The 12,348-nt window shown below is 33.7% G+C and overlaps 1 protein-coding gene across 1 annotated transcript in view; it reads left to right on the plus strand.

The window, feature by feature from the left end:
* Nucleotides 1-1,373: 1,373 nt before the first annotated feature.
* Nucleotides 1,374-12,348, plus strand: part of LOC111061376 (ran-binding protein 9) — a 48,921-nt gene continuing 37,946 nt past the window's right edge. The window contains exon 1 of the mRNA XM_039422520.1: nt 1,374-1,625. Coding sequence (XP_039278454.1) covers nt 1,436-1,625 — 190 coding nt within the window. The 5' untranslated portion in view covers nt 1,374-1,435. The remainder of the gene's footprint in view (nt 1,626-12,348) is intronic.

The raw sequence follows: 12,348 nt of genomic DNA on the forward strand, positions 1-12,348 counted from the left end.
CTTTAGACCCTTAAAAATCACCCTTAGAGTTGAAATATCACCAAAAGATTTCTTAGTGAGCACCTAGGACTTATAAGGAAGCTATATTTCAAGTTTTGTTGCAATCAGCCAGTAGTTTTCCAAAAATTGTGATCAGTGAGATAAGAATTTTATAAGTGTAGATTAAAGTTTAGTAAAATAGATTATTATACCTATTTCAAATAAGGCCTGGATTCTAGGACGTTTATTAAATTGAATGGGTCATTAATCTATAGATTTAATGGTGTAGTGTTCTAGCCGTGCCTTCAACTATTATACTAGTAGTTCTGTGAACAGTAGACCTCGCGCAGCTATAAACCGCAGCCTCCTCTTATACTGTCCATCAGAGTAAATCCTGTCTGTATGTCGTGTCGGCGAGATATCGGTGTGAAAACGGCTAATGGCTGTTTGGGTTGGTGTATCAAAAATGCTAACAGCAAAAGCTAATCTCCTTCAAGGCATACTGGCAACAGGACAGTCCAAGTTCAAAGCAGAGAAAGTTCGAGAGACAATACTATGTTATTTTAGTTATTAATTGCATGCGTTATTGCATGAAATCAATAGTTCATTTATTTATTCACAATGGAGACAACGGGTTTCCCCAAATATGTCTCCTCAACAATAAAAATTTCACAGATAAAAATGAAAAAAGAAAAATAATACGAAATTATGCAATAATAAATAATACAAACAAAAAAAATACCACCTAATTCAAAAATGAAAAATACAAAGATTTCAAATACTTATGAAAAAAGTAAAAATAAAACAAATTGGGAATTCAAAATTCATAAAAATTAAAGAATATAATAACAAATAATAAACACGAATTTTATCAATAGAATAAATAACATTATTTATAACTGAACGATGTCCCAAACCATATGCACATCCACACTGATACACCAACTATTTATTTAATCAGATCATGCTTACACAAGATTTAATTATCATTTAACGTTTTCCGGAATTTAGCGCGAGAAAACCAGAAGACATCTATAGTGTGGTCCATCTTATATTGGCAGTGGATGAAGACAGAAGAATAGCGATGCCGATTCTCTGCATTAATTAATTATATTTCTACACTGTCAAAAACATAATTGTCATCGTTGTGGACCTAGAAAAGGATAGTACCACCGGCTTTGTCAAATGATAGACAAGGATAGCAAAACCAAAGTTGATCAAATACTGTCATTATAACGTGGACCTAAATGAAAATCTAGTTTTCATTTTTGGACGGGAGCGTAGCATTTAAATCTACCGCTTTTATTTTTTGTGGGCTGTTGGTAGACTTGTAGCGTCGCTGGTTGTCATAGAAACGGAACATGGTATCCAACATCTGTAATGCCATCTGGACAGTTTTACTTGAACTACAGATGTGACGTTTGCATCCGGGACATAAGCAAGTAGAAGAGTAGAAATGGCCGCCATCAGTTATGGTAGAAGTGTTGGTGATAATTCGGGCCCTCAAAATGTCACAGTAGATCGTTTAAAATATCTTTATCCTATGGTTAACGAAGATGAAACACCTCTCCCAAGGTCCTGGAGCCCAAAGGATAAATACAGTTACATAGGACTTTCTCAAAATAATCTAAGAGTACATTATAAAGGTGAGCTTAGTCTATTTATTTGATAATTTTTATGTAATTTCCAATTACGACATGTCAAATGTTACTTGCTCTAGTCATTGTCATTATCTTTTTAGATTGTATTTAATGATTTTTTTAATGTATTGCCCAAAATATACTACGCATTCAATTCATGACATTTCTGCTGATAGGTTTCAAACAAAGAATCAGCTGATCGCTATATACTGTGAACAGACATAAATACAGAGATTCAATGTATTGCGTTGAAGCTATCATTTCCAATTTTCTTTCTGTTTTGTTTTCATTTGTTAGAATTAATTACTTTTTATGGACTTCTAAGATTTTAAAATATATATTTTATCTGTAAATATTAAAATTTACCTAGGATTTTGTCAGAACGTAGGTTCTGTGCTATAAACTTACCTACCTGTTTGTCTTTGGTATATAGAAAGTGATTAATATTAGGCCTATTTGTCATCCATTTTCACAAATTATTTTTGTTATTTACAATATGAACCATATTTTTTAATTTAGATAGTATTGAATACTTGATTATCGTGTAAAAAACAATCCGAAATATAGATAGAAAATAAAGTAATATTAATTAAGTCAAGTCCAATATCTTTTCGAAGGTTGCAGTTATCTAAGCTCACTTTTATGAATAATAATTATAACCAAATCAATTCAAGTAAGTTTGCTAGTTTTTAATTTTATTAATTCTATCATCTTCTGATTTTTTTATTGGGTCTAACTAGGCATAATAATAACAAGATCCTATAGCCTACCAAGTTCCTATTTATTAGGATATGATATGTCCATTTATAAATTTTTAGTTTCTGTATAATATTTATCTATAATAGTGTGAAATTATTTTAAACACATCTTAAAGAACAATAAAACTGTGTTATCAAAACAAGCAAAGTCTGTTGTTTTTGGCTCTGCCGTTCTCAAATTCAACGCTAAAAGAATATAGCCTATCAAAGAATATATTATTTGGATGTTTCCAGAAGGCTATGTCAATTTTCAAAACAGTACCGGTAACCTATTCTTTGTACAGTATTATGTATAAAAGTTCAGTACACCATCCTAAAGTAGTCTAGTTTTATACTAAAAATTGATTTGATTTAAAGTACTTTAGATTCCATAAAGTAGAGTTATAGTCTAATTAATAAAATCAATTAAATCTCCATGCACCCTAGCATATAGAAATAACTTGTACTGACAAACAGAGACTTTGTGCTAACACTGCAGAGATAACACTGTTGATATTGTGTATATGAAATCATGAGTCACATAGAATTATGATGAATTATAACGCTACCTATCATAAAGTATATGACTATTTTACCTATTTTATTTTACTTCAAATCTACAACTTTCCACTTGAATTATTAGAATGATTGGTTCAAAATGAATTTTATCAAAAACTATTTAATTAGCTCGCTTACTGCTATAAATTAAATGTTTGTACATGAAAATTTGTAATGTTTCAATTAATCCAGGGTAGATTTTACTTACTTCATACTTCAGGATTGACTGTGTCTGTAAGTGGACCTGACTTGGTCCTTGTCGTAAGGTTGTATTATGAGCTATGTCAATAATACACACTTAGTGCCGGTTGCACAACAGCCGTTTAAATTTTAACCGTGATTAATTCCACGAGAACCAATCAGAGAATCCGTCTTTTCAAAAACGCCTTCTCTGATTGGCTCTTGTAATATTAATCACGGTTAAAATTTAACCGGCTGTTGTGTAACAGGGCCTTAGTTTGTTAACTTAGTCTAACATATAAATAATAAAAACATTAAAAATTAATCAATTTTCAACTTTATCAAGATGACCTTGCCTCACATTATATCACATTTATCACTCGACGTTCAGCTGGTGTCTCTGTTGGTTTAAAAGTATTCCTCCATTGAGTTTCCTTGATTCTTCCTCTATTAACCAGTTTTTGAATGTTTTCCTGAAGCTCCTGTCGTCCATATTTTTCACCCTGTCAGGCAAGGTGTTATGAATCCTCAGGAATAGTATCGGAAAACAATAATTCCTCTTCATCAGCCTGCAGGAAGTGATGTCTATTTGCGCTTTTCCTCTGGTGTTGTAAGAATGTTTGTCTTCTCTTCTTGTCAGTATGTGAAAATTATCTCTTGCGTGCATCAGGAAGAGCAAGATATATTGATTGAAAACTGTAAATATTCTCAGCTTGATAAAGATGGATCGACAGTGGTCAAGTATCCCGCCGAATCCAGGATCCTTGAAGATTTCTTCTGCTGGAGCAGTACATCAACCTCCTGCATGGCCCCACACTAATTGAAGTCCATAGTTAATGTGACTATGAAACATATCAAAATACACCACCACCACGAGATGCGTGTATTAATGGCTTCAAAAGTCTTAGGTCTGGCAAGATTCAGACAGTTGTTATCAATGTGGCTACTCCAGCCAAGTTTAGCATCCAGCAGAAAACCGAGCAGCTTCACTTGTGTGAGACCGCTGGCCCTTACCAAAAGTTCATGTCGTCTCCTGGGTTTTGCTTTCATTAAACATCAGCTCGTTGACCACTGCTTTGCTTGCTAAGAAAAATCTGCTGCCACCTCTTAGACAAGTCTGGCACTCTACCCCTTGCGAAAATAGTGGCTTCATCAGCAAACATGAGGATGTTGCCCAAAAATCCAAGTTCATTTATCATCATCAGGAACAGAACAGGGCCAATCACTGAACCCTGTGGCACTCCGTGACGATTCCGTAGTGGACCTGAGTTCGCTCCATCAAGAGTGAGAACATGCCTCCTGTCAGACAGGTAGGCTCTGAGGTCGTAAGTACTGGTTCATGTACTCCTTAAGTAGCCAGTTTCTTGTAGAGAATATCGTGTGATACACACTCAAAGCCTTGAGGTTCGCCAGAGCAACCTCCTTATTCCTTACTCCTTTGAGTCACCCAACTCTAAGGAATTAAGCGGATATACAGCAGTGATCGTTGATTTTCCCTGCATGAATCCATGCTCAACATTTGTAAATAGCTCTCTTCTTTCAAAGTAGAGTACCAGTTGCTTCTTCGTGAACACCTCCAAAATCTTTGCCTGAGCTGGAATTATTGAGATGGACCTGTAGCTATCCATTTCTGATTAATCTCCCTTCTCACAATTCTGTCAAGCTTCAGAGCAGTAGGAAAATAGCCTGCCTCTAGGCAAATGTTTAGGACAATGCTGAGGGGTGAGCAATTACCTCAATATTAGATTTTAATAGATCAATTAACACACCGTATATATACTGGGTAATTTTACCTTTGAAGCTCCTTACCATCTGAATAATATTATTCCAAAGACTGTTTTGTGTTAGTAGTAGAACGATTGAGTTAGTAGAGCTCAAAAACAAGAATTCAATCATAAATTATTTTAATGGTAATAAATTTTATCATAATTATTAATCGTTATGAGCATTATTTTAAAAAGAAACAATTTAATCATTAGGAATTGAAGAAGTAGCATTCATCTTTAAATAAAATAATTTAGCATAATTTTTTAGAACATTATTACTCTAGAGCACCAGGCTGAGACACTAAGAGCCGGTTTCCGAGCTCAGGATTTAGCTAAGTTTGCTAACTCCAGTGGTATCCCAGCGGTTGCTGGTCTGGAGACCAAAGTGAGACCAACAAGCAAGCTCAAAACCTAGTGTCCGCCCACCAAAATGTGGTGTCCCAACTATAATCAACGCAATAATCCCTTACTACTCACTCAGACACCTAGGGCCGGTTTCCGAGCTCGGGATTTAGCTAAGTTCTAGACTTTAAACAGCTGGAGTCAGAAAATAGGCTTTCCGAAACGGGGCTTAGTCGTAGTCCACGTTTAAATTAAATTTCGAAAAACTAGAAAATTGAACACAAAATAAAATAAAGAGAAAATAGTGTAAAGTTTCAGCTATTTTGAATTATTTAGGAATGTTTCATTTCGTCAAGGAAAAACGTTTCCAATTATAGAAATAATAAAATATATATTCATAAAAACTACGACCAAGCCTCGTTTCGGAAAGCCTATTTTCTGACTCCAGCTGTTTAAAGTCTAGAACTTAGCTAAATCCCGAGCTCGGAAACCGGACCTAGGTGTCTGAGTGAGTCGTAAGGCATTATTGCGTTGATTATAGTCGGGACACCATATTTTGGTGGGCGGACACTAGGTTTTGGGCTTGCTTGTTGGTCTCACTTTGGTCGCCAGACCAGCAACCGCTGGGACACCACTAGAGTCCCAGTCTAGTGCTCTAATGTAATATGGGCCCTTACTTATTAAATTGGGCTATTTAAAGCAATGCAAGAGAATCCAAGATGTTTTTTATTGATGATTGTCGAGGTGAATCGTTTATTACTGTTCTGACACAATCACTGGTCTCAAAATGGACATTTGTAGTTTAAAGTGAACTAAGTTACTGCTTATAGTCATAAACGCTCTGCAATGATCATTGAGCAATCAGACCTTGTTGTAATGACCTCTTAACCTTTTTCTCCTCCTCCTCTCTCTCTCTCTCTCCTCTTTGCGCACATTTGTTCTTAGTGATTGTTGATAAGAGCTCTTCTCTTTACTATTTCAGACAAACAAGTGCAGAACGTCCTTTGAACTAACAATTTACTAGTGATTGTAATTGTTCTTGGTTCAATTGCAGTTTGTACTGTAAACGTAATTTCCACTGTGGCAATCATAAAATTCTAAATCAATATAAGATAATCTGTTGATAGCGTTGTAGAATTTAATTGTTTTATATTTCCATAATTTTGAGAAGTTGTTAATCTAGTCAAATTATTAAACATTTCTATTTTAACTTAGCTTATTCAACGATTGCATTGACAGTGCAGTGTACTATGTTTCCCTAACACAAAGTTCACTTTAAACTTTTCTAAAACTCATTATAATTCAAAACTCTGCAGTATCATTTTATAGAGATTATTCTGCTAATTCAATTTAGTTGAATCAACAAAAATAGCTTTAAATATAATGGTTCCTCCTAAGAGTTGTCAAAAGTACAGTAATAAGAGGATAGAACGTTTACTCACTTGTGTAAATTCGAATCATGCATAACTACTTGACCATTCTCGCATTGTTGCTTCACAAACGCCTGTATTTTTTATAACAAACCTGCTTTAATTATTTATTATTCATGGTTTAAAAGAGATGGCAACTAGAATGGTGTAATAAGCAGAATAAGCTTTTCGATTGTTCAATAAAATTATATTTGCTACACTAATCGTTTCATTCAATAGGGATATCCAACATAATATTACCTTCACAACCATGAACAACAAATAATAACGTGATTACTGGTTGGTACCTTGAAGGTCTCAGTTGTCCCATACCGGTACTGATGAATGAACAAAGCAATGCTCATAACATATTAAATAACATAAGGATTAGTATTCCTATAAATTATGCACAAGTACAGCGTCATTCATGTACGGTTTTGTAGATAATATTTAGCCTATTATTTTTATTATGCTATTAAATATTAGCCATGCTGCCACGCACAGGCACAGATAACAGCCACCATTGGTTGATTGGAAAGCATAGATTTTATGCATAAGAAATGCTGACTCATTTTAAGCGAATCGCACTATATTTTCGTTTGCATTCACAGCATTATAAGGAGGAATCAATTAAATTAAAAATTAAAAAACATAATAGAGTATCAAGAACATTCATTCCAAGGAGTAGGCCTAAAACTCTTGAGACTACAATGTATTTCATTAGCTGCTGAATTATTTACTAGTGAAGTACTACTGTAATATTATTATAAATCACTACTAATGAACTATAATTTTTCACTCTTAGAATGTAGCAAGTTCTAGGGATAGAAACATAGTTATTCCGTTTTCAAATATTATTCAAGTGAGATTATCTCAATAGAGTTGACTGATTCTGCATTCCACTTTTCTTGTAGTTCATTTGCTGTTTTCGTGGTTTGCATTGATAAATAAATAGATTTATTGTGAAACAGTAAAGCCTTCATAGTATCGTACATTTATGTACATTTTTTAACTATGTGGTTGTTAAACTAACCGTTTTAGAGCCATCAAATTATCAATTCCAATGCGTTATCCAGCATTTTTAAGAACGGTTGAACTGGAAACGTTAATCCTCATACACAGGGTCACCTTATTAGTTATTGGAAAAGTTAGGTTGAGATTTTAAAGGTTTTAGGTTTAACAGGATTTCAAAGCTCAAAGTTCCTGTAGCCTTGTATCGTGAAGAAAAGATGGAATAAGAAGATATCCCATGCTATAGGTCGTTCATGTTCCAAATTTCAAACTGAATATTCTGGCGAATTGGCTTATTGATGTTAAAGTTGAGTCGTACAATCCTAATACAGTTCCACAACAACACCTAATCATCTGAGCTGAGCTTTTCCTTTAGTTATATTCACTGTCAATTCAATTTATTATTATTATTATTATTATCTGTCAGCAAACCTTATTCATCGATGCTTTCCATTCAATTAATGGTGTTGCTGATAGTTGAAATGAATATACACTAGTGCAGAGAGTATAAAACGTATTACATTCTTTACTCAATAATTATCGTATATTCTATACTCTCTGCTCTAGTGCTTTCCTTTGGTGCGATCTACTTTGAACTGTCAGCATTCGTTATGTCTAATATCAATGCTTCCCGTTCAAACAATACTAACTGTTGGAAGTGAAGTACTGACCAACCTGCTATCGCGTACTGTAGGCTAATAATCATTTATTATTGCCGCGAAGGGATTTGTGGTTGTGGAGTAGCAGGGATCCGGTTCTCAGTTGTGAGACACTTGAAACCTGCTCAGCTGCTCTCGCATTCGCATCTCGCTCTCTACACTCTGCCCTTATTATTGTAGGCCCTTGTCACTCCTCCTCCTCCTCCTCTTCCTCCTCATCTCATCTACTCTTTCCACTCCTCTGATACCTCACCCCTCCCGCCCTTATAACTGTAAACACAGAGCACATTGAACTTTGGGAGGCAGCTGATGTGTTGGTAATGCAATTTTGCATTTTACCTTTCAACCTCTGGATAATGTCAAATTTTACTTGACATAACAGATTCATTTATATCAATTTATTTGCAGTATGTTAGCTTGTTATAGCTATTCCCATTTAGTGATTATTTTATGAAACATTTATATCTATTGCATTCATTTCTATTAATGTTTATGGTACCGTACTTACTCCATAAAGTTCAAAATATATTTACAGTATTAATGAACTTTGTTGAGAACTCAAATCAATTGTGATGAAGGTTAATAATTTATTTTGAATATAATAAATAGGCCTCCTACTCACTACACTACAAGATGTGTTTTTTTTGTACTACATTACAGTAGTATACTAGGTTACACAAAAATGTTTGAAGACCTACATTTTCAATTTAATTTTACTAAAACTTGATTAATTTGGATTACAATCATAATTTATTGATTAATGTATTGGATCATAATTTTAAGCTGATGGACATTAGGCCTACTGTTTGTGACATCCACTTGAGCTTAACTTGATGCGTGAGTAGTTTGGGATTATGATGAATGTTCCACTATGAAATTTATTGTAATCATCAATGTTCCTATTTCTCCATGAAATATTGATTGTAATCTTGAATTTGTTACAATATTTTACTTGACAATAGTTCGGAAGATTATAATTAAATTGATCTCATGACTCATCACACGCAAGATTTACATAATGTATTCAATATCTGTAAATTTTCAAAATTGATACATGTCAACTATTGGTTCTTACACTCTTGTGTTGGCTTTCCATATGGTTACACTACTCAGTCTGTAAAACCTATGTATTATATACTATATTCCATTTTTTTACACTTATTATTAATATGCGCATTCCAATTCGGATGTTTATCTATTAAAACACCTAGATATTTAACCACCCCCACGTTTATCAGTGGTTTCTCCAACAATAATATTAATCAATAACACGCGTTATATGTTAGCAATAATATTATTTCAGCTGCCGTGTAAATGCTTTGATGAAGGGGGACGCTAATTGCACCCTTTCCGCGTATACCCTCATCCTCTTTTTGAAGTGTTCCCCTCTCTAATAATCGACTAATGGTCCCTGGATTTTGTCAATCTAATGCATGTTCAAATTTACAAGAACTATTAATTCAACTAATGAAGAATTAGAAAGTTATTTTCCAGTGGCATATTTTCAGAATACCTGATGCTAGAACTTTTCCGTTCAAAATGTTTTCTTTCCTAATACATGGATGCATGGGCGAATTATGTAGTTTCATAAATTATATAGTTTGGAGGCATTGTTGCTTTCACAAAAAAATCTATTCGAAATTAGAGTACATTATTTATTTAATATTAGGCCGGACTAACCTCAGAATGTCTAACATAAATATTAGTTTGAAAAATATATGTTTATATTTTTCGCAGGAATGCGGATGAACTTGATTTGTATGAATATTAAACCAAGTCAGAAGTTACATCAAATAGAGTATAGTGTACTGGAGCATCGTAATCTACGCTATTTATTATTCTACCTGCATTTTCCAAAGTGCTAGAAAGACTCATTCATGCTCAAGTTGTAAAATTTCTAGACAAGAATAGTAAGCTTCATAACTTTCAATCAGGCTTTAGGAAATTCCATTCAACTGAGACAGCTCTGCTTCGTGTCACTGATGATATAAGTTTAGCTATCAGCTATGGACCAAAGAAAATGCACCATTCTCACCCTATTTGATTTTTCTAAAGCATTCGATACTGTTGATCATACAGTCCTTTTGAATAAGTTGGCTATTTTTGGTTTCAGTCACAACTCGTTAGTTTGGTTCAAATCCTATCTATTAGGTAGGAAACAATGTGTATCTGTCGGTGACAAAAAGTCAACTTGGAAAAACGTTTTGCATGGAGTACCACAAGGTTCAATTTTAGGCCCTCTCCTCTTCACTTTGTATGCTAATGACCTTTCTTCCATTATCAAATTCTCCAGTTCCCATACTTATGCAGACGACCTTCAAATCTATTTAAGCTGTCCCATAACAAAAATTAATGAAACAGTTGGAATAATGAATCAGGATATCAATTCGATAGTGGAATGGACAAAGAAAAATGGCCTTAAGCTTAATCCCATCAAAACACAACCCATTATAATTGGATATTCTCGTCTTATAAACAATATTGACCTTGAATCGATTCACAAAATTAGTGTAGACGGTAATGACATTCCTTACTGTAGCTCAGTTAAAAATTTAGGCATTATTATGAATAATACTCTTGACTGGTCAGAACAAGTGAACAAAACTTGTAAAAAGGTATTCTCAGCCATGCATGCATTGAAGAAAATGCACGATATCCTCCCTAGAAACATTAAATTATTATTGGTTCAATCCCTCAACTTCCCACATTTAATGTATTGTAATTCTGTTCTTAACGATTTGCAAGTCACTCTGAATGATAAACTACAGCGTTGCCAAAATTATTGTCTACATTTCGTCTACTCTCTCCAACGCCATGATCATATCACCCCAGCCCACATTGCTAGTTCAACATTAAAGCTTCCCGATCAAAGGCTTTTTCGAATAGTCAAGCTTGTTAGGGATATCTTGAAATACAGTAATCCGAACTATTTTAAAGATGATTTCAAATTTGTCTCTGAAGGTAGGAGGATAGATGCTTCACATACTAGAACCGGAGAAAGTACTTTAAGGATACCCAATCATCGAACTACTATTTTCACAAAATCCTTCTTAGTCAGTGCCTGTCGTGCATGGAATGCACCTCCTGTTTCTATCAGGTCTATCGAGAGCCGAGCGAGCTTCATCCTGACTTTAAAAAAACATTTTTTGGAACAAATGACTGAAACTGTCCGGCCCTAGAACGATCACATGACAACCATCCCTCACCCATTCCACCAATATAAACCTATAAACCTGTTATAGAACGAATTATATATATATTATATAAACTCATGTTATTTCAATTATCCACTGCATACTGCTGTATATTACTGAAAGTTGATAACCCTGATCTACTTTCAGCCTACTTCATTTTATTAATCAATTATTTGATCTTATCTACCTATATAAATATTTTACTTTATCAATTTTCTGTTTTTTCTCTCAAATATTCATATTGATTAAAATTTACTCCATTAATAAATAAATCCTTAGTTTAAATTAATAATGAAAGTAACGTTTTGGTAGAGAGTTAGTGGGAAGGATATTTTTAATAATATTCTTTCCGAAGAATGGACATTGATATGTCCAAAGCTCCGCCAATTTATGTAGATGCATAACAATATAATTATTATATTACAAATTGCTTTCTCATATCATATACAGTTCAATAATTATTTTCTTAGTCTATATTATGTAAATTCATCTATAATTTTGCTGTATTGTAAGCTATTGTATATAAGTGTATAAGCCAGTATATATTGTAATCTACATAAATAAAGTACTCAATCAATCAATCAATCAATCAATCTATTTATCGTTGTACAGTTCGTGTGATCGAAATGCATTACAAGTCGCATTCAATTTTTATCATTCATTACCCTTCTATTCTTTTTTCAAGTCACGTACAAGAGACTTGTGCATGTATTTTGACACATTAACGTTAATAACAAAATAGTTACCCAATAGGAATGAATTATCTGACAGCTCATGTTCAGGCTATCAGCACCAAATGTATGATATATAGGCCTAATATTATTATTTTTGTCTGATCGTTTATGAAGATTATTTGCTGCTCTTGTAATTCAA

This window comes from Nilaparvata lugens, chromosome 2 (genome assembly GCF_014356525.2).
Source record: "Nilaparvata lugens isolate BPH chromosome 2, ASM1435652v1, whole genome shotgun sequence".
Taxonomy (NCBI): domain Eukaryota; kingdom Metazoa; phylum Arthropoda; class Insecta; order Hemiptera; family Delphacidae; genus Nilaparvata; species Nilaparvata lugens.